The 23,983-nt window shown below is 39.9% G+C and overlaps 1 protein-coding gene across 1 annotated transcript in view; it reads left to right on the forward strand.

Moving 5' to 3' along the window:
• LOC125459436 (protein inscuteable homolog) overlaps positions 1-23,983 on the forward strand; it is a 410,574-nt gene that overhangs the window by 299,572 nt on the left and 87,019 nt on the right. The window contains exon 7 of the mRNA XM_059651868.1: positions 4,214-4,339. Coding sequence (XP_059507851.1) covers positions 4,214-4,339 — 126 coding nt within the window. The remainder of the gene's footprint in view (positions 1-4,213; positions 4,340-23,983) is intronic.

Raw genomic sequence — 23,983 nt, forward strand, 5'->3', positions numbered from 1 at the left:
GGCATGGGTGGTGTCACGGATGTAGGTAGGGATTTCCTGGACTAAGGGGGAGAAAATGGAGCCCAGATAGGTGGACTGGAGTTCGGTGGGGCAGGAGCAGTGGAGACAACAGGTTAACCAGGGCAGGCAGATTTGTGGATTTTGGGAAGGAGATAGAAGCGGGCCGTGCGGGGTTGGGGAACAATGAGGTTGGAGGCTGTGGGTGGGAGGTCACCTGAGGTGATGGGGTTGTGCATGGTTTGGGAGATGATGGTTTGGTGCTCGGGGGTGGGGTCATGATCCAGGGGGAAAGAAGACAGAAAGAAGACAAGAAGATAAAAGCAGACGTAGTGGATGAGCTCTGGGCAGGACCCTGCTAGCTACACTGCTATACTCCTCCCAGTTAAAATACTTGAGGGGTCACTGCTGAAGAAAGACCACTTTTGAGGAGGTGCTTGAGAAAACCAGCACCTCATGGTGCAGTTCTCTGAGTGACAGAGAGAAGGCAATCTAACCAGGATACTAACCTAGTTTATAACTAGCAGCATATCCCACTGGCAATTGGCAAATATTTCTCCCATGACTAGCAATAAACCACTTGTTACCACTAAGTGCAGCCCTTTTAATAATAACTTCAAAATTACACTGTAGGGAATAAGGTGAGGGCAGGGTGCTCAATGGTGTATTAAAGTGGAAGTCCTGTGAGTGCTGGACACTGAAGTTGCTGGACCAGATTCCAATAAGAGAGGAACAACCTATTCATTCCTTCTGCAAGATAAATTTACAAAAACAATGGTCACCCTCACGACATGCTGTGATAAAACAACAAGCTTTTATGTTCAAGAATTAAAATTAATACCTATTATGTTTATACACGTAAATTTAAAATAAATTATCCGTAGATCCTTTTCTTGTTTGAATTAATTCAAGACTAACAATTCTGGAGTGATTGCACTACAAGCAGAAGAGAACTTTTTGCAATTTTCACCTGCAATGTGACTGTATTTATTGACGGCTATCTGCTTTAGGAAGGCATAAATTCTCATCCCTATGAGGATTTGTTTGAGCACTTGCTGCATTGTTGACCTTGCTGTTGAGATATATTACCCACAAAAGTAATTTCTTTCAGCCATTGAATTCCCTGCTCCTTTTAAAAGATTTAACATCTTAGCAGTGAGCTTGAAGTGTTTAATATTCATAAATTATTGCATGCAAAGCACGACTATCTGATCTTTTCCTGATTTGTTGTAGGACAGTACCAATCAGTAACAGCAGATCATTGAAAATATAGAACAGCATAGATTCCTTCAGCATACATGTTGGATTGCAGCGTCTCCACTTATTCATTAACTTTATGTATTGTACCCTAAACTTAAGAGAGAATTATATCAATATTAGAGATTTATATAGAATTGTAAAATAGATCAATTTCTTTCAGGAAAAAAAATGTTATTGCATTCTTAAGTGCAAAAAATAGAAATGGTTAGTACTCAAATGTTTGCTATTTTGTAATAAATTCAGATGTACAATAAAGTCTTTATCCTGTAAATGTACTGAAATATCGTGAAGCTTCTATAGTTTTGTCACTGATTTTATTTTTTAAAAAATCCAGACCATCAAACTGATTGCAATTTACCAATTATTGGTTCGGCTTTAAGTTACTCTTATTTTTCTTGCTGGTTATGATTCACTGACCTGGTTGCTGCCCTTTTTATCATATGTAGGAATTAGCTTTTGATTTATCCCATCCACTGAATATTGTACTTTTTGCATGATTAAGTTCTTCATACACACTGTTACTTTAGGGCCAGACAATGAGGCTTTTCTAAAAGAAAGAAATGTTTCATATTATGATAACGTTTCACTAACAAGTTACCTTGACTGATTTTTCATACTCTAACATAGGCAAGGTATTTGAGGATGACATGTGGATACTAACTTGGAATCTATTTCATCCAAGCCTTAAGCTGCCATCATTTTCATTCAAATGTTTTTAAATAACTAATCCTTTTTGGAAAATAAAAAAAAAACTGAAAGAACTGCAGGGGCTAGAAATCAGAAACAAAAACAACACTTGCTGGAAATGCTCAGCAGATCTGACTGTGTCTGTGCAGAGAAATCAAAGTTCGCATTTTGGGACTTGTGACCCTCCCACAGAATTGATGGCAGTGAGGAAAATTTTGGTCTTTATGCAAAAGATAGGATGGGGAGAGATGTTAGGAGGGTGAATAGCTGTTAATGGGGATTGTTAGTGGCTATGGGTTGTGTGTAATAACAGACCATGTGATAGCAAGGCCTGGAAAGGAGAGCTTTGGGGAAAGGAAATGAAAGCGTTCGAGTCTGAACATTGTTGAACTCCATATTAAGTCCAGAAGGCTGTAGAGTTCGCAGGAAAAAAATTAGGTGAGATTCTGCAACCATTAGCGGGGCTTTGCTGGAGCACTGCAGCCAGCCTGAGGTGGTGCGTTGAAGTAGCAGGCAACTTGAATCTCAGGATCTTTGTGTGTGTGTCTGTGTGTGTGTGTCTATGCATGTTGCTGTGTGTCTATGTGTGTGCCTGTGTGCGTGTCTGCATGTGTGCCTGTGCATGTGTGTGTCTGCTTGTGTGTGTGCCTGTGTGCGTGTCTGTATGTGTGTGTGTGTCTGCATGTGTGTGTGTGCATACATGTGTGCGCAAGCATGTTTGCGTGCATGTGTGTGTGTGTGTTTGTGTGAGAGTGTGCATGCCTGTGTGTCTCTGTGTGTCTGCGTGTGCATGTATGTGTCTGTCTGTGTGTGTGTTTGTGTGTGTATGTGTTTGTGTGAGTGTGTGCGCGTGCTGTGTCTGTGTGTGTGTGTGTGTGTGTGTGTGTATGTGTTTGCCTGTGTGTGTGTCTGTGTGAGTGTGTGTGTGTACGCCGTGTCTATGTGTGTGTATTCCGTGTGTGTGTGTGTGTGTGTGTGTGTGTGTTGACTGTGTGTGCGTGTGTGTGCGTGTGTGTGTGTGTGTGTGTGTGTGTGCACGCGCACGTGCTTGTTGGAATTTGGATATTTGCTGACAAGGTTAGTCTTCACTGTTTATCTTTAATTGCCCTTTAGCCAAATATTCTCATCCATTTGATTAGTACATCACAATAGAATTTTGGAATCCCTCAATATGTAAATTCAGCTCATCCAATTCCAAGATCCCTGAATGTTAATTTTAATGTTACCGTTAAATGTCTGCTGTGACTCCATCTGGACTTTATGTCGTTCTCTCTCTTGAATTCAAATGGATTACTCAATTTGAGTCAAATAAACTGAAATATATATTAAAAATGATTGTAACAAACCGTTTAAAAAAACTGTTGATTGTCTATATATGTTTCATTTTAATATACACACATTAACTCTACAATATAATTACGTGGCAATTGAATGTGACAAGGAAGTGTTTATTTTATATTGTTGGTTGCTCTGAGAAGAAATTAGTAAGTCACCTTCTTCAACCAATGCAGTTTTGGTGATAAAAGATTTGTATGGGACATGACTATCGCGATTATAGCATAATAATTTTGTTTAATTTAGTTGGTTGTTGTATTTCTAAATCTATATGTACTGGCATATAACCCTTCTTTTCTGTATTTTGTATCCTAGTGTGATTCAGTTGGTCAAGTAGATCTAGTGGTAGTTTGAGGGAGATGGGTTGTATGATGAATCTTCATTATAATTCAGTGTGTTGTCTGAGCTAGTTGATTTCTTGGTCACCATGAGGTAAATTTGCTGCCACCAAACCTCATTTAGGCCAGGATCTACAATGCCTAATCAGATTAATGTGGCAGAAGGAAAAACACTGGTAATCTAATGTGATGAGGTTTTTGTCTAAAGCATGATATAATTTATTGCTTGATAGTAATCAGGTACTCGTTACATTAGTATTATGGATATCATTACTGAGATTGTGACGAAATCTAGTAGTTCTTCATTTTATTATACATATAGGCCTATCTCATATCTGCTCCCAACTTAATTCCTTATGATGGTATCATTTTGGTTCGAAGTTAATGCACTCTCACCATTAACGCTTTAAAAGGCAAACATTTTTTGCCACTGTATGCATTACCATTAATGTATTTGATTCATAACTTGAAAAGGTAGAGTTGTTAGTTTCTTCCAATTTTTAACAATAGCCAAAAATATAGTTGATTGCTGAATAGAAGTTTGTATTGAATAATCTTTCAATATGTTTTAAATGCTCTATGCCATTTCCTTGCAGGAAGGAGGGGTCGCAGTACTTTTCAAGCTGTGTAGACAGGATGCTCCTAGTTACTTGCATGTCCATGCCCTCAAAGCACTGACATCAATATGCAGTGTAGAGGAAGGCGTCAATGAACTTGAGAAGGTATGGCCATATGTATTAAATAGAAAGTACAATGTACATTTCTTATGCTTTTAAATCAAGGCTGATGAGCAATGTATTTCCAAAAATTCTAAAGAATGCATTAGATGTATGAGTGTGAATTAATCAACTTCATTTTTGCTGACATCTGAAAGTTGTTGGAAGCCCTGACCAAAAAAAAATGTGTATGAAGTGTTTCCAGATTTGAAGAGCATTCTTCCTATATTGATGAATATTAACAAAAAAAAATGGTAAATGAGCAAAGGAGTATTTGCAAAAACATTTGTACAAGTGATTGGTCTCTCTATGATTTCAAGCTAAGACTCATTTTCGTCTTGGTGTGAATGTTGGTCTCTTGAGGATGCATTACAAACCACTCTGCACCTGCTGTTGAAAATAACTATACTGATCAAACTTATAGCATCTGATACAATATAACATAAAGAGTATTGTTTGTTTATTCACTCATAGAATGAGGGTATTGCTGGCTAGATCAGCATTTATTGCCCATTCCTAATGATCCAGGAGGCAGTTAAGAGTCAATCACATTGCTGTGGGTCTGAAGTCACATGTAGGACACACCAGGTAAAGATGGCTGTTTCCTTCCCTAAAGGATTTTAATAAGCCATTTGGGTTTTTCCTAACAGTCAGCAATAGATTCATGATTAGCATTAGACTCTTATTTCCAGATATTTTTTATTGATTTCAAATTCCACTATTTGCTGTGGTAGGATTCAAAATGAGGCCTCCAGAACATTATCTGGGTCTTTAGAATTAACAATCTAGCAACAATACCACTAGGCCATCACCTCCTGTTAGAAATCAGGACTTGTCTGGGATTTGAGCCAGGATCTCTTGCATATCTACCATGTACAATTCCCTAAGTGTAAATCTTACCCCTAGACTAATGTGCCATTACCACAATTTCATCAGGCTACCAGCACATATCTTTTTCTGGCCTAGTTCAATCCGCTAAACTGTTTGATGAATGTAGATTCTATATTCCATCAATTATTTGGATTCAGAATCTGAATATTTCATTCTGCAGGCTGTATCTGAATTCCTATTTAAATTTCAATAATGTAACACAAACAGAATTTTGAACATTTAATGTCATCAGTTCTTCAGTGCTGTATCATTAATAAATATAATAGTATTTTGCAAGTGTCAGCAATCAAGCCACTTCTTTAATACACATACACTAATGATTTCGATTTAGGTTTTGATTCAGACTCAGACACTTGAGGAGCAGAGTGTTTGAAGTCCAACATTTCAAACCCAGAAGCAAGCTCATGATCTAGAGAGCAGCTGTGGCTCTTATCCTCCTGTATGTATCAGAAACATGGACCATATATAACAGACACCTCAAATCCCTGGAGAGCTATCTCCGACACTTCCTTTGCAAAATTCTGCAATCCAACTGGCAAGATAGGCATGCCACTGTGAGCATCCCCTCCCAGGCCAATATCCCCAGCATTGAGGCACTGGCCACGTATGACCAACTGCAATGGGTGGGTGATGTTGCCCATTGCCTGACACAGGACTCCCTAAACAAGTGCTCGATTCTGGGCTCTGCAATGGTATGTGACTACTAGGAAGGCACAGGAAATGCTAGGAGGACATTTGAAAGTGTCGCGAAACAAATACAACATGCCCACTGACACGTGGGAATTGCTTGCCCTAGAATGCACAAACTGGTGAAGAAACAACCGCAAAGTCATCAACCATTTATGTATCTCTGAGTACAGCTTGTGGAGGCCAGGTGAAAGCAGCTGAAAGAGCGTGTAGAATTCAGAATGCCCCCTCATCATCCACTGCCTGCCCCATATGTTGCAGAGCCTGTAGTTTCCAAAATTGGATCCTTCAGCTACAGCTACAAACTATCCTCAGAGAGGAAGCAAGCTATCCTCAACTCTGATTGATTACCAGAAAAGAGGAGAAGAGACACGATCTTAAATTTTACAGATTGCATAAAACTTGAAAATGTAACTAACAATGAACAACAAGCTGCATTTCAAGATGGCATAGGAAGGTAAACAGACTGGCTCTGCACTTGTCGGATGAAATTCAGTGCAGAGAATTTTTTTTTCTATTAATTTATGGGATGTGGTTGTCGCTGGATGGCCAGCATTTTTTTGCCCCATCCCTAGTTGCCCTTGAGAAGGTGGTGGTGAGCTGCCTTCTTGAACTGCGGCAGTCCTTCTGCTGGCGGTTGACCCACAATGCCCGTAGAGAGGGAATTCCAGGATTTTGATCCAGTGACAGTGAAGCAATGGCGATATAATTCCAAGTCAGGATAATAAGTGGCTTGGAGGGGAATTTGGAGGTGGTGGCATTCCCATATATCTGCTGCCCTTGACTTTCTAGATGGAAGTGGCTATGGGTTTGGAAGGTGCTGTCTGAGGATCTTTGGTGGATTTCTGCAGTGCATCTTGTAGATAGTACACAATGCTGCTACTGAGCATCAGTGGTGAGTGGAGTGGATGCTTGTGGATGTAGTGCCAATCAAATGGGCTGCTTTGTCCTCGATGGTATCAAGCTTCGTAAGTGCTGATGGGGTTGCACTCATCTAGACAAGTGGGCAGTATTCCATCACACTCCTGACTTGTGCCTTGTAGATGGTGGACAGGCTTTGGGGAGCCAGGAGGTGAATTACTAGCCACAGTATTCTTAGCTTCTGGTCTGCTCTTATAGTTACTGTGTTAGTGTGGTGAGTCCAATTGAGTTTATGGTCAATGATAACTCCCAGAATGTTGATAGTGGGGGATTCAGTGATGGTAACACCATTGAACATCGAGGGGCGGTGGTTAGTTTGTCTCTTATAGGTGATGATCGTAGCCTGGCATTTGTGTGGCGTGAATGTCACTTGCCACTTGTCAGCTCAAACCTGGATATTGTCCAGATCTTGTTGCATTTGAACATGGATTGCTTCAATATCAGAGGAATCATGAATGGTGCTGAACATTGTGTAATCATCGGTGAACATCCCCAGTTCTGACCTTATGATAGAGGGAATGACATTGGTGAAGCAGCTGAAGACGGTTGGGCCTAGGACACTACCCTGAGGAACTCCTGCAGAAATATCCTGGAGCTGAGATGATTGACCTCCAACAACCATGACCATCTTCCTATGTGTCAGGAATGACTCTTACCACTGGAAATTTTCCCCCCCGATGCCTATTCATTCCAGTTTTGCTAGGGCTCCTTGATGCCACACCTGGTTGAACGCAGCTTGATATGAAGGACTGTCACTCGCACCTTCCCTCTGGAACTCAGCTCTTTTGTCAGGAGCTGAGTGGCTCTGGAGGAACCCAAACTGGGTGTCGCTGAGCAGGTGCCACTTGATAGCAATTCAGATGACAACTTCTATTACTTTGCTGATGATCGAGAGGAAGCTGATGGGACAATAATTGGCCAGGTTGGATTTTTCCTGCTTTTTGTGCACAGAACATACTTGGGTAATTTTCCACATAGTCAGATAGTACTAGTGTAACTGTACTGAAACAGCTTTGTTAGGGCAGTAGCAAGTTCTGGAGCACAAGTCTTTCAGTACTATTGCTGGAATGTAGTCGGGGCTTGTAGCCTTTGCAGTATCCAGTGTGTCCAACCATTTCTTGATATAACATGGATTGAATCGAATTCGCTGAAGACTGGTATCTGTAATGTTGGAGACCACTGGTGGAGGCCAAGATGCATCATCCACTCGGCACTTCTGGCTGAGGATTGTTGTGAATACTTCAGCCTTATCTTTTGCACTGATGTGGTGGGCTTTTCCATCATTGAGGATGGGGCTATTTGTGGACCCTCCTCCTCCAGTGAGTTGTTTAATTGTCTAGTACCATTAACATCTTAGTATGGGAGGAGGAGAAGCAACCAGTTGGTACAATTCTTATTAGTGTATAAATACAGGGACACATAAAGGTGTGTGTGAGTAAACCATTGGAGATGGCAAGGCCAGTTGTTAAAGCATACTGGATTTACATTTGTAAATGAAAGCATAGAGCACAAACATTAGGAAGTTATGAAACACACTTTCTGTATGAAACACTCATTCTACTTGAGCTGGAGTATTGTGTCCAATTCTGGCACTCCATTTTAGGAAAAATGTGCAGTAAAGATTTATAAGCAATTTTCCAGGAATGATCACATGGACAGACAAGAGAATCTGAGGGTGTTTTCCTTTGAGCTAAGGGGAGATTTGTTCAAAGAGTTTAAATTTGTGAAGGGTTTTGAGAGGATAAACTCTACTCTAGTGTTTTTTCACACTGTTTCTGCTGATTCGCTGAACTTTACTCTCACCTCGACCATTAATGTCCTTGTTCTTAATTAAACAGTCTCTCACATGCTGACCATTCCCCCAGTATGACCCACATGTATATTTTGTTAAAGTATAAGGGTTGCAGTCTTGAAAGGATATGATGGACAATTGGTTTGGCCATTTATTACCATATTTGGCTGGATTATATAAAGCTTTATTGAGTAACTATTGCTCCTGCCTGATAAGTGTATGAAAGATGTGGATTTATAAATATTTATATAAAATCTTTTAGAAAGACTAAATTTCAAACTAGTAATGTATGGATGTCAGACCATTTGTGTGATAAGTTTTAAAAATTAATTCGGCCAGCCTTTCTGGAAACACGCTTGTGAAACCAATGTGTGACGCCATCAAATATAAGTGGAAGTTTTGTTTCTATTATCGGAGTTTATGACAGGAGAGAGAAAACATTAAGCTATAACTGGATCTAGGATAAGTAGGTTTTTAAAAAATTCAGTTAAAAAGCTTTTGGATTGAGTTCAGAGGATGACCGTCTATGGTTCAAAACAAGTAGAGTCTTCTAGAAAAAGGAGATTGTTCAGAGCAGTTAAGGGAAAGTTAGGGGAATGTTACCTCTGTGAAACAGTGTAGTTTGTGAAACTTCCAGGCCAGGAGTGTTTAGCTAGAACTCTGTAAATCATTAAATTATTTAGATTACCTCTAAAATAATGGTTTTAGGGAATAGATGGAACTTGGTTTTGTCTGTATTTTAAAATTTTTCACAATATGTGACATTTAGATGGTTTGGTTTGTTTTATGCTATTTTTGTTGATTTTCCTGTTTCAAACACCAGTAATAAATTTCTGTTGGTATTAATGAAAATCAAATTGGCAGTGTGTCTACGTGGGTTTCTGTGACCAGATGTCAGACTAAATTTTTAAACATTGGCTTATCAAGCCAGGCTTCATTCTGGGATCTGACTTGTGGTAACATCAGCTGGCATCATAATGTAAGACTGTTCACTAGTCCAGGATCATCTTGCAAAATTCACAATAGCTGTTAATCTCTACTGTAAACAGGCATTTTACCCCAGGTATGTCCTCATTTAATGTGGTTTTGATAAAGTTCTCTTCTTTGGTAAACTCCATTTAGTGCCTCAGTTGTGCTTCATCCTCCACCCATAGATCTCATTTTGGTCCCTAATTGATTCCATCACTCCTTTGACAACCATTTTAATGTTACCATTAAAAAATAAAACTGTTCATTTAAGGGCATAAGAAATAAGAGCAGAAGACCAGTTAGCCACTTTTGTCTGCTCTTTATTCAACAGTATCTTGGCTGATCTTATTGTGGCTTAAACTCTATTTACCTCTCTCCCATTCCCATTCCCCACACCTCCCCATATCCCTTCACTCCCTTTCAGATCTTGAAACTATTCAATGACCCAGCCTCCAAAGCTTGCTGATGACAATAATTCTGAAAAAAAAACCCAGCTCTTTGTGGGACGACTTTGTCCTCAACCCCATCTTAAATGAGAGACCTGTCATTTTTACGCTGTGCCCTTTATTCTGGATTCCTTTATTGGAACACACCCATCAAGGTTGGCCTGGAGATGACGTTCAGATTCTCTTTTATAACAGGCTTCAGTCTAATCTTATACTGTCTCAGCTTTTTTCACTTTCCTTTCACTTCTCTTATATACTGTTCTCTCTTTAGAATTATCCTTTTATTGTCAAGGTGATAGCTGCCATTTGCTACCTTTTTATGCTTAATCTTACTGTTTAAATTCTCCATGATTCAGGAAACTAGTTCTAGTTGCCCTCTGCATTTCCCTTATTAGAATATATATCAGCAGTACCTGAACCATTTTCTTCAGTAATTCCTCACTTTTCCTGCCTTCCTTGCCCGCTTCAACATTTTATGGATGAGGATTCCAATGATCAGCACCGTGTCGATCTTGGATCTGTCAGCAATTTATTCGCAAATCTACTCCCCTACCTCCTGTTATTTTCTACTACTTTTATGAAGGTACAACAAAGAACCCAACAGCTCCCTTCTTGATTATCAAACCTAACCAAATAGATTTTGACTTTAATCCAGCAAGATGGTTCTTCTTTCAAGTATGATAGTATTTTTGTTTAATCTAAACTGCTCCCTTTGTTCTTCCAGCTTCCATTTACTGCCTTGTGCACAGAAACAAGAAGCATCTAACTCTCTCTTTTTGAGGCGATTGAATCACACAATTCACCTGCTTTGTTTTTGCACCTCTGGGACATCAGCCTTTCCTGCACATTTTGAGTGCACAACTTACTTGCACTTCAAACCTAAGTCAAATTTTTAAGCTTTCTACAACCCTACTCAGTTCTATATCATTTCTAATACTAACTGTCCCTCCCAGTTTTCTCTGTGCCTTGATTTCACATTTTGATCATTTCCCAACACCCTGCTGAATTAATTTAAACCCTCCCACAAAACTAGTGAACCTATCCCCATGGGTATTGGTCTCAGTTCTATTCAGGTGCATCTTGAACAAGCTCCATCATCCATGGAACTGATTCCAATGTCCCCACAATCTAAAGCCTTTGCTCTGGCATCATGTTGCAACCTCACAATGCCATATTTTTACTTCCATTAATGCAAATAATTGAGATAATTCAAATAATTACGACCATTGAGATCCTACTTTTTAACTTGACCCCAGCCCTTAAACTCAGCTGCAGGATCTCAGTCCTCCTTTCATTCTGTCATTGATTCTGACATGGACTATTCCTCTGCCCCTCCTCACACAGATTGTTCATAATGCTCTTTGTGATATCACTAAGCTGCCAACAGATCATGCTGATGGTACTTTGACAGAAACAGAGCCGCGTGTCGATCGATTCCCAATTACCAGAGCACTTCACACTTTGTGTACCTGTGAGGTCCTTTGCTTCATAGTTCAAGGTTCAAGATTGCTTTAGTATGAGGAGTCAGTAACACATCTGTCTCCACTGCAGTATCTTGGTTTGAAAGTGTAATATCCCACAGGCTTGTCTAACTGTCTGCATTGGATTTTTAATAAATGTGATCAGCCATATGTCTGGGGCAGGTAATATTTGAACTCAGGCCTTCTAGCTCAGAGGTAGGGACTCTAGCGCTGCACCAAAAGTGCAGCTATCCATTATGGCTGTGAGATAACCACCTATGTAGCTGCAGGCTGATGATTTCTCCTTCTCAATCACCTCACCCTCACCACTCAGAACCATTCTGTCATTGGGTCAATTCATTTAATGCAAGATTGGACTGTGAGGTGTCTGAGACCACCAAATATACATCTGTTTCCCACTTCCAAGGATCTCCTAACTTCCCGCCCCACTATATTTTTTTTGTAAGCTTCCAAAACACATATTCTTCAAAAAAATTTACAGACAGGCTAGAAGTACTTAACTCTCTCTATCTTCAAAACCTCATCCTCTTTTATTCCTTTGCCATTAATTTGAACCTTTACAGATATCGATAAAATGCAGTTGATTGAAAACTTCCTGTTTACTTTGAAATTCAAATCATTTTGTTTTAAATTAACTCAAACTAAGATGAACACAAAACAAACACTGCAGCAGCTATACAATTAATGGACCCTGTCATTTTCTCTTTTCCTCTACCTGTCACTCTCACACAAAACAGTAAAGCAGCTGCGTTAAATGGCCTGAACATTGTCCATTATTATGAAAATGTGTTATCTACAACTTTATTCATTATCTGAATATATATGTCATGAAATTTTCGCAAGAACACTGTTGAAAGCAAAGGGTGCTGCCCAACAGTTGTGCAAATGTTGCATCTGTGAAGGATGCAAGCTGTTTTATGGGAGATAAAGACTCTACAAAGAGAGGTCAGGTGACTGAACACCTGGGATTTAGTCAGTTTTTGTACTCCTGAGATGCTGCTTGGCCTGCTGCGTTCATCCAGCTTCACACTTTGTTATCTTGGATTCTCCAGCATCTGCAGTTCCCATTGTCTCTGATCACAATTTTAACCGCACTGCGAAGCCTCTTCCAGGAATGCCTAACCTGAAGAAGTTACCCTCCTCCCTCCAGACCAACCTCAGGGAATCTCTCTCCCACTGCAACTCTCATCTCCACCTATCTTCTCCTCTATCCATCTTCAGCCTGCCTCTCCCTCTTTCCCTATTTATTTCAGAACCCTCTCCCCATCCCCCTCTCTGATGAAGGGTCTAGGCCTGAAATGTCAGCTTTTGTGCTCCTGAGATGCTGCTTGGCCTCCTGTGTTCATCCAGCTCCACACTTTGTTATCTTGGATTCTCCAGCATCTGCAGTTCCCATTATCTGGGATTTAGAACAGCTGGATTTTGAACCACAAGCCAGAGAGAAAGACGACTGTAGGACTGAAAGGGTACAGCCTCGCTCATCTTTTCTTTTCTTTCAGGGGACCCATTAATGAGAAATGTATCTCCTGCCTGCCACCAGTCTGAAGAGAGCTCCCATTTTGCTCACCTCTCTCCCACCTCTGGAGAAACCCTTATTGGGGGGGTGTTGTCACCCATCTCTCCCTTTCTTTTAAAAATCCATCATCAAAGTCCCCTGGTCCCATTTGAGCAATGAATAGGGGTTTTGTCTTGCATAGGAAATGGCAAGACTGCTTGCTATCAATGCTCCTTCTGGACTTAGCATGATCATGACTGTGGAGTGGCTGACCAACAGATGCTGAGGCTGGCGACACAATCCCAAAGTTGAGTCTGCACCTCAAAAGATTAAGAAATTTGTAGACTATGAGCTGTCAGCGGTTGTGAAAGAGCCCAGTAATTCACTTCCACCTAGAGGCCATCACTAGAATGTGAAGAAGGTAGGTTTTCTTGAAGGTCATCAGCAGGTATATTTCAGTAGGGTAGTAGTTGCATGCATTATCCAAAGTCGTAGATTTAAGCAGAAGCACTGAAGATACAGCAGCAGCAACACGAAGCACTTTCGTTGGAAATATTTTTGAATTAACCAGTTGGGAAATGTTGTGACACACCTCTAGACCAGGAGGGACTCAAAGTCAGATTTTTCAGCTCAGAAACAAGGGGCACTATCACTGCTGCACCACAAGAGCCCTTCAGCACTTCTGCTGTATCTTGAGATGTAGGCTTGCTTGAAGTCAATGGAGATCCATGAAAACTGGAATGGTAAAATGGCTACCCCAACCTCAAGTTCACCTGGGCCATCTCCAACACATCCCTCACTTTCCTGGACCTCTCAGTCTCCATCTCAGGTAACCAGCTAGAAACTGATGTCCATTTCAAGCCCACTGACTCCCACAGCTACCTAAAATACACCTCCTCCCACCCATCCTCCTGCAAAAATTTCATCCTCTATTCCCAATTTCTCCGCCTCTGCTGCATCTGCTCCCAGGATGAGGCATTCCACTCCCGCACATCCCAGATGTCCACGTTCTTCCAGGACCGCAACTTTCGCCCCACAGTGGTCGAGAACACCTTTGACCGCGTCTCCCGCATTTCCCGCAACACATCCCTCACACCCCGCCCCCGCCACAACCGCCCCCAGAGGATCCCCCTCGTTCTCACATACCATCCCACCAACCTCCGGATACAACATATCATCCTCCAACACTTCCGCCATCTACAATCCAACCCTGCCACCCAAGCCATTTTTCCATCCCCACCCTTGTCTGTCTTCCGGAGAGACCACTCTCTCCGCGATTCCCTTGTACGCTCCACACTCCCCTCCAACCCCACCACACCCGGCAACTTCCCCTGCAACCGCAGGAAGTGCTACACTTGCCCCCACACCTCCTCCCTCACCCCTATTACAGGCCCCAAGATGACCTTCCATATCAAGCAGATGTTCACCTGCACATCTGCCAATGTGGTATATTGTATCCATTGCACCCGGTGTGGCCTCCTTTACATTGGGGAAACCAAGCGGAGGCTTGGGGGCCACTTTTCAGAACACCTCCGCTCCGTTCGCAATAAACAACTGCACCTCCCAGTCGCAAACCATTTCAACTCCCCCTCCCATTCCTCCGATGACATTTCCATCACGGGCCTCCTGCAGTGCCACAATGATGCCACCCGAAGGTTGCAGGAACAGCAACTCATATTCCGCTTCGGAACCCTGCAGCCCAATGGTATCAATGTGGACTTCACAAGCTTCAAAATCTCCCCTCCCCCCACTGCATCCCAAAACCAACCCAGCCTGTCTCTGCTTCCCTAACCTGTTCTTCCTCTCACCCATTCCTTCCTCCCACCTCAAACCGCACCTCCATTTCCTACCTACCACCTCATCCCGCCTCCTTGACCTGTCCATCTTCCCTGGGCTGATCTAAGCCCTCCCTACGTCCCCACCTATTCTCTCCTCTCTACCTATCTTGTTTTCTCTCCATCTTCGGTCCGCCTCCCCCTCTCTCCCTATTTATTCCAGTTCCCTCTCCCCATCCCCCTCTCTGATGAAGGGTCGAGGCCCGAAACGTCAGCTTTTGTGCTACTGAGATGCTGTTTGGCCTGCTGTGTTCATCCAGCGCTACACTTTGTTTTCTATTCTTCTGTCTTCATTCATTATACTTACTGTAACGAGACTTACAATGCCTCTGTATTAGGTGGGGCATTTGCTTCGCATTTCTAATTACACAATTTTTCTTCCCCAAAAGGCTCCCCTTCTTTTTTGCACTTATATTTCTTTTAATTCAATACACAATAACAGTGAGTGCAATAACATTTAAAATAGAAAGCAATGAATTATTTATGTAACTTTTCAGTTTAATGGAGGTGAGAAATCCTTTTATCCGTATGTATATGTAAGCATTAAATTGTGCTGTCCATATTGGTGCATTCAACTCCTGTGATTACTAGGATGTTAATGGAAGTTTAACAAAGCTGAGCTATTTATTATATCGTAAATGTTTATTCCTGCAGCCACATTTTTGGTTTGAACACAGTACATAAATTTAAAGATCTATTTCGTTAGAGATATTGATAAACAGGTATTCATTACTGTATACATAAGATTGATCATGAATTATACAACAGTGGTATGGCCTGGGGAGGAACCTGCCCATAATTTGTGTCCTTGACAAATTTGCTTCTGTGTCTCTAGTCCTCCTTTCATAGCCTGTGCATCTTTAGAAATAAACCCAAATCTGGCAGTTCTCTTTTCTCTCCATGCTTTCCAATGGAAGACTGTTATCAGATTCTAATGGTACTAATGGAATTATAAAAAAAATGTAATTCTCTTTAAAATCACAGACAATGCTCAGACTTTTTCAATTCCATTAATTTCAGTTGAAATGGCTATTGGGCAAGATATAGTATATTATGAACAGCTGATCAGGTCTTGTGGCGCAGTGGCGGTGTCCATACCTCTAGGTCTGTTGTAATACATCTGAAAGTTTGATTAAAAATATCTATAAATAGGCAACTGAGTCAATACTGCCAATTTTATACTGTCTCCCCTAATGAAAATTACCCTCTGTGAGTGATTGAATATTGGACAGTAATCTCATAAAGGATTCATTTTACAATACAAACCAAGCTGCTTAATTCAGTGGGTGTAATCTGCTAAATCATTGCATAGTCCCTAAATAATGCAATGCTGTTTGTTCGTTTGTCTAGTTATAGTTTAATGGCTAATTTGAAAGTTTGCACTAAGTTTAGTATGCAGTTCTTATTGTCATTGTACTTTGCCTCAGTCTTTTAGAATGTAAGAAGAAAAAAATAATGTTTTACATTGGCATTGGCAGCTGTCTTTCATTCAGACGTTGGATTTATGAAGCAAATTGTAATCTGAAGAATTGAAGACAAAGAACTTATACAAAAGCTGGATGAAATGCTAATGATACTTAAGTTTCTTCTCCAGGGACTGAAGATGATGATCAAACCTATAATTTGTCTTGCTGATTGATAAATGTTGCATTTGGAAGCCCCTGGTGCTTTGAAGATGCTTGGTATCAATCTGATTTTAAAGAGGGATTGATTATAAAGAGGGATTTGTAAAGACAAGTTAGGACATGCACTCAGTGACAGTCAGGCTTTGTATCGTGAAACAGATCTACAATGCTGAGATGGCTTATAGAAGTGTCCAGTAAAATGTACCCATGAAAATATACAAGACAGACACAAATTTTAACATCATCTAAAATATTCTCATTGAATTATTGTTTCTGAATGATTTTTTATTTATTTATCATAATTTGATACCATGAACTTCTTTTCTTGGTTTTGAAAAGCTACCATCACACAGATAATCCCTGTGTCTTCAATTGCGTGAGCACTGCCTAAGGTGACTGACCATTGTTACTAATAAAAGAAAGTTGAGGCAGAGGTCTTTTCGTGTTTGAAAAGGAAGGTAGATAAATATTTGATTGAGAAGTTAGAGAGCTTTACAAAGCAAACACAGAAATGAAATTACTTTTGGGAGTTCTGGGAAAAGAAGAAAACAAGATCAAGGGGCTAATGTTCACCTTTTATTTTAATAGAATCAATATTTCCAGACTCTCTAAATCTTACAATTCCTTTCCTCATTTTGACTCTCCATAAAATTGTAGGTCTTAGAATGCTTCATATTGTGTGAACACTTTTTGTTGATTGACATTATACTCTCATTAGTCATTATTCTGCTTGATGGGCATCCGCACTTTGCTTTGGAATTTTATATACATGATTTTCTTGTGTATTGCTAAGTGTATATTCTGAAAGTTGAATCTAATTTTACACATATTTGAATACCGGATTTACACGCTTTCATCCTGTAATGACTAGGTTTCATCTCTCTGCCTTTTTAATCCAAGACCATGAGATGTATCAACGAAAGTAGACCAAACAGTCCATTCAGTCTGCTTCACCGTTGAAAGGGATTACAGCTGATCTGATCATCCTTCACTCCAATTTCCTGCCTTTTCCTCATAACCTCAACCTTAATCATAACTAACAATCCAACCTCTATAGATCCCTATGATAACAAAATCTACAGATTTGCTCCTCTCTGAAAAAAGAAATTCCTCCTCATCTCTGCCTTAAATGAATGACCTGTTCATCTGCAATAATGCTGTCTGGTCGTAGACTCTCCCATGACAGGTTACAGACATTTCTGCAAAACAAAACAAGTAAGTGTGTATGTAAAATGACATGGAACTAACAAGCATTTTCTCAGAAATATTTAATTAATATCTTTGCCCTCGTGATGATTTAAGATACTGATATCCTAGATTTTAAATTTTTTATTAAATAAATGTGGACAAACCAGTTGAAAGCAGAAATAGAAAGTTGAATTTTGCAAGACTTGGAATGAGATGAGCGATGACGGTTGTGATACTGTGGCAAGAATTATAAATGAGCTTCTTCAATAATCTGAAGAAAGGTCTAATTTTGTACGTAACACTGCGATGGCTAGATAGGAGCAAGGGGCCTATTTGTATGCAATAACATCTCTTAATACCTAACCTAACAGGTGAGTTGATGGCCTAGCAGTAATATCACTGGACTGTGAATCCAGAGACTCAAGTAACGTTCTGGGGAATTAGGTTCAAATCTCATCATGGCAGACAGTTAGAATTTGAAATTATTGAAAATCTGGAATGAAGAGTCTGATGATGACCACAAACTCATAGTGAACCCGTCTGGTTTCATTTAGGGAAGAAAACTGGCAACTTTAGCTGATCTGGCCCAGTTGTGACTCCAGACCCATAGCAATGCGTTTGGCTCTTAACTATCCACTGGCAATTAGGGATAGGTAATAAAAGCTGACCTAGCCAGCAATGCATTCGTCCTATGAATGAATAAAAACAACTTACCTTATTCATATGCAAGTTGCTATTTTCCCAGACAGTGGAATAACACTCAACAACAATCATTCCTGACATGGAATTCAGAGCAGTTACCAGATGACTGCAACTCAGTGATTACTTCTCTGAGCCATGCATGCTCCATGGGCAGCAAATTCCGGCACCCTTCATTTATAGAGGCTGGCATTGGAGAAGCACCAGCCTCATATAATCTTGGAACATCTCTGATTTACTTATAATGTAGTTCACCACATTAATACTGTACTTTGGAGCTTTCCAACATGTTTCATTGCAGTGCTACTGCTCGGTTGCTTGATGCTCACAGGCTGTTACCTACCTCATGAATCAGAACAGGGTACATCTCAGGGTTTTGAGCTTGCTTTCTTAGTACTCGCTCAGTTTACACCTACTTGGATGCTTTCACCATCTCTGCCTTGTCTTTCTAACAACCTCCCCACCACACAGATTAGACTGATCAGCCTATAATTTCCTGTCTCGCTCTTCCTCCCATTTTTAATAATGGAGATACATTGGCAGTTCTCCAATCCTCTGATACCACACTTGTGACCAGAGAGTACTTCAATATTACTGCCAAGGCCCTTGATATCTTCTCCCTTGCCACCCTCAACAGCCTGAGATGCACCTCATCCAGGCCTGCAGATTTAGCCACATTCAGTCTCTGTATAGGTTGTTGATATCACTATTATCATCACTCTGAAACACTCTTCAAAAAACTTGATACAACATGCATTTAGCCAAAAAGATGCAAGCTCCAGTTCTATATCTGCATTTGTGTATTTGGTGTGATATCAGTGTTTTTTTTCTAAGTAATGAAAAATGATCTTCTTTTGCTCAAGCAAACTTTAAAAATCACTCCTTATTCTGGCGATCTAGTGAATTACAGTTTTATTACAGTGAGATAAATCTGTGTGCTAAAAATGATTCAAAATTGTTTTTGTGGCCAAAGAGGGGCTTAAAAGGTGGGGAGTCAATTCATCCTTCCTAGTCTGATTTAAACAGTTAAATATCAAATCAGAAAAGGTTGTAGAGAGTAATGCATTTGAGAGCCCTGTACTCCAAACGTGTAAACCACTTATTCAAGTTTTAATTATAGTGGACTGAAATTTTCTTTTTGATATCCACAATGGGTTGACAATGTAGTAGCAATAAGTCATGATGACATGACAATATGTCATGAGATCTCTTGAGAAAATGTGTGCTTTGAATTAGAAATCTGGGGCTACGTAATTTTTATACAGGATTGGCTGTAAGAATTTAATTCCATTCTTTGTAGGTATCTTCCTGAAATAAAGTTGAAAGACCTTCAGTTAATAAATTAGGCTATGATTTTAACACCAGACCCACTCAGAAATTAATGTTAATAGCACAGTTATAAAATCAAGTTGGTATATGTTATTAGGGAGAAGTGGAAAAGTTGAAAATAGTCTCTGAAATTTTCTTTGATGAAAATAATATTCCAATAAATAGTATAATGAAAAGAAGGAATGAATTTTTTTGGTCTGAAACAGAAAACAGATTTGGATTTCACTCAAAGATACAGACTTAGTCTGAAGTCAAAAGGTGCATGAAGAGGAAGGAAAGCATTTTCATTGATGTGGTTCCTTTCTCATTTTCAGAACTTATGGGGTGTTTCACAGTCAACACATTACAACCTTCAAAATCAATGCAGCAATAAGTCAAATCACTAGATCTGCTCTGGAGCACTTATGATGTGGAGGTACCAGTGCTGGACTGGGGTGAAATCACATGACACCAGCTTATGGTCCAACAGGTTTATTCAAAAACACAAGCTTTCAGAATCTCACTCCTTCATCTTTACACCTCTGCTTTACACTAATAAAACCTGTGGTTGTCTCAGGACAATGAGTTGAAAGTAATTCACAGATTTATATTTACATATTAATCAATTAAAACGTTCTGATTGATTCAAGGTTTAACAGCATCTGAGGTTTGTTTAATACATCCTCATCAGTTGTGTGCCCCTTTGATCATTTACTTATAAATTCTGTGTCTGATTCCACCTCTTTCACAAACACCTGAAGAAGGAATCAGGCTCTGAAAGCTTGTGTTTACAAATAAACCTGTTGAACTATAACCTGGAGTACTTAGTTAGAAGAGAAATGTGGGTCAGAACACTGGGACATGTAGCGTGTCATTTTTCAAATTGTACCAGGACATCTTTTACAATACTTGGAGTATTGGCAGCCACAGGCTTTGTTGATGGGAAAGAAGTTTCCTGCATATTTGTGACCAACAATGCATGCCAAAAAGATGCAAATTGAAAGCCCAGCCTCAAAGTTTAGGGAAATTTCAATGTGCATGTGTATGCACCTTGCTACAATATGCCCAAGTTATATGATTGTTTATCAATGCCAAAGTCCAAACATATTTCGATCCATAATAATCACTCCATTTTGTATGTCACAGCAATTTTAGGTAACTTTCCTATACCTGCACTGCTTCAGGAGCCACCTTCAAACTTACAAATTAATTTTCAGTTACCTGTAAATACTAAAAATGAGTGCAATTCCAAGAACCATTGAATCTATTTGCATGCTTTCACTGTAGATGACAATTTTACAATCAATTTGAGAAATGAAAATCATCCTTAACATAAGAGACAATTAACTAATTCTGTAAGCTTCCCAACAGTAATTTTAAGCTCGCATTTGACATGAAGACTCTATAGAGCTGAAGGTCTTAAGCCTTCAACTTCTGTTAGTCTTTTCCAGATGTCCTGAGGGGTCTTGTTTAGGATTAGTTGAAGGGCAGTGAGGATTTGTGTTTGGGGGAGTGTATGCTTTTTTTCTATAACTCTGGGGCATTATTCAATTTTTTGTCAAAGAAAAATTAATTAGATGAGACTAGAGGTTAAGTTTTTCATCTTGCACTCATGCTCATCTTATATCCAAGTTCTCATAAGTGCAAGATGAAATCTTCAACTTCTAGTTTCTACACAATATTTAAGTCTTATGACCAAACAGTAACTTGCTATTTGGATGTTGGTCTCTTCAGAGTGGAGGGGCATCAGATAGAGAGCATGTCAAACTGGCAGCTTGCCTTCAAGAACCACAAGGCTGCATTAATAGAAGGAGTATTTATCCCCACAATACTCAAAGGGCCTGCAACATCCTTTTAGATACATTTTTTCCACATGAACTCATAGAATTTGATGCCTCTCAGGATCCATGCATTTTACACAATTCAGACTATTTCTCTCTTTTTGCGTCTATTATGTGCATGCTTTCTCCAGGTTGCTGTTTAAGAGGCCTGTGGAATTGTTGAAGAGTGATCTAAGCTGTTTGTCAAGGCTGATTGTGTCATCTAAACCATCCCAGAGAGGATGATGAGGATTGCTGCCAGACATTCTATCGAAGAATGAAGGAAAGTGTAGATTTTCACATAGAGAAGAGTTGATCACAGATTCATACAGCGGTACAGCACGGAAATAAACCCTTTAGTGCAACTCATTCCATGCCAACCAGAAATCCTAAATTAATCTAGTTCCATTTGCCAGCATTTGGCCCATATCCCTCTCAAGCCTTTCTATTTATATACCTATCCAGATTCCTTTTAAATGTTGTAATTTACCAGCCTCCGCCAGTCTCTCTGGAAGCTCATTCCATACATGCACCACCCTCTGTGTGAAAAAGTTCACCCTCAGGTCCCTTTTCAATCTTTCCACTCTCACCTTAAACTTATGCTCTGTAGGCTTAGACCCACCCCCAACCTGGGGAAAAGACCTTGTCTAATCACCCTATTCATGTCCCTCATGATTTTATAGACCTCCATGAGATCACCCCACAATCTCTGATAATCCAGAGAAAACAGCCCCAGCCTATTCAGCATCTCCTAAATCTCAAAGCCTCCAACTCTGGCAATATCATTGTAAATCTTTTCTGAACCTTTTCAAGTTTCACAGCATTCTTCCTAAAGCAGAGAGACCAGAATTGTATGCGGTATTCCAAAAGTGGTCTAACCAATGTACATATGCAACATGATCTCCCAACTCCTCTGCTCAATGCATTAACCAATAAAAGCAAGCATACCAAATGCCTTCATCAGTACCCTGTCTACCTGCAACTCTACTTTCAAGGATCCAAGACCCTCACTCCAAGTCTCTTTGTTCAGCAACATTCGCAAAGTCCTTACCATTAAGTGTACAAATCCTGCCTTGATTTGTCTTCCCATTGACCTCTCATCTGGCTGTTCAGTTGGGATAAATTGCTCTTCAAATCCAACGTCTGCATTCTGTAGCGCCTTTGGAAGCTATTCCTTCTCCCTTCCCACTCTCTGGTCTTGTTGTCTGTGCTTAGATGTCTCATGGTCCAGGAGGAATTGATGGGGAAGGAAAGTCCAGATAAGAGAAGAATTATTTAATTGTCCCACCTTTTAAAGTGCACCAACTTTGAATGCCATTGGTCATGTTTCAATTATGTTTCCTTTGACCTAGAGTTTTGTGCTGACTGCAATATTCCTGAATGTAGCATCAATAACATGGATGGGAGGTTTCAGCATAGATTAATGTTAGCAGAATGAGCATGGGATTAGTCATAATTTCAGGTTCGGCTTTCAGTTTTCTTTCAATGATGGAAATTCTAAGCTAGTGGCTCACCTTTTCAATGTGGCTTACCCATGGTACTGAGGCTGGGTCATTGAATATAGTGGACATCTGATCTACATGGAATCATGGATTATGAGGGGCAAGTTGGTAAGTAGAGTTAAGACTACAATTAGATCAGCCCTGAGCATATTAATTGGTAGACTATGACTGATGGGCCAAATGGCATATTCCTACTCCTATACCTTTTATTATAATTGTCTCTTCAGCCATGCATAGAATGCCTTTACTAATAAAAAGTATTAAGATAAAGTGTTCCTAAAATATAAACTGCTATTTCCAAAGCGGGAATAATAAAACGAACATGAGCTCAAATAATATTTAAAAATCTATTAATATACAAGGATGAAAACAACTGACTAGAATTAAGTGGAGATGAAGTGCATAAAATTAGTTTATCATAGCTTCAAGACTCTTGGATTCACACCAGTTTTTGCTTGTGACAAATTACTTGCCTGATGAATGATAATAGCTAGCCTTTTATTTATTGATCTAAAATCTAGTGACCTCTTCTATAATTGCAGTCACTGCAGTGAGTGACATGTATCTCCAACGTCACTGTAGGCCTTTGTGGGTCACAGTTTATGAGACAAATTCTGATTGCTTGCTGCACAAAAAGGGGAGAGTGTGCTCAAAACTGAAATAGTATATTTTTCTCAAAGTATCTCTAGCCAGTATTTCTTTTTTTCAAACAAGTGGTGGTTGTTTAGCATGATTAAGTCGTACCCGCTGTAAGACCTTTAAACCTAATTCAATGAATTTCACTTCTTGACAAAAAAACTCTCTTAATTAATTAGCAGTGAACTTGCTGTGCTAAATTTTATAAGTATTTCCAATAATTCTCCAGTAAGGCATTGTGGAGATTCGGTAAATCATGCCCGTTGAAGCAGGAATCAGCTTGCTTCATTTGCTAACCACTTTGATGCATTTACTCAAAGAACGGTGTGCATGTGAGTATAATTTGACAGGTAGT

The sequence above is a fragment of the Stegostoma tigrinum genome, chromosome 17 (genome assembly GCF_030684315.1).
Source record: "Stegostoma tigrinum isolate sSteTig4 chromosome 17, sSteTig4.hap1, whole genome shotgun sequence".
NCBI lineage: Eukaryota > Metazoa > Chordata > Chondrichthyes > Orectolobiformes > Stegostomatidae > Stegostoma > Stegostoma tigrinum.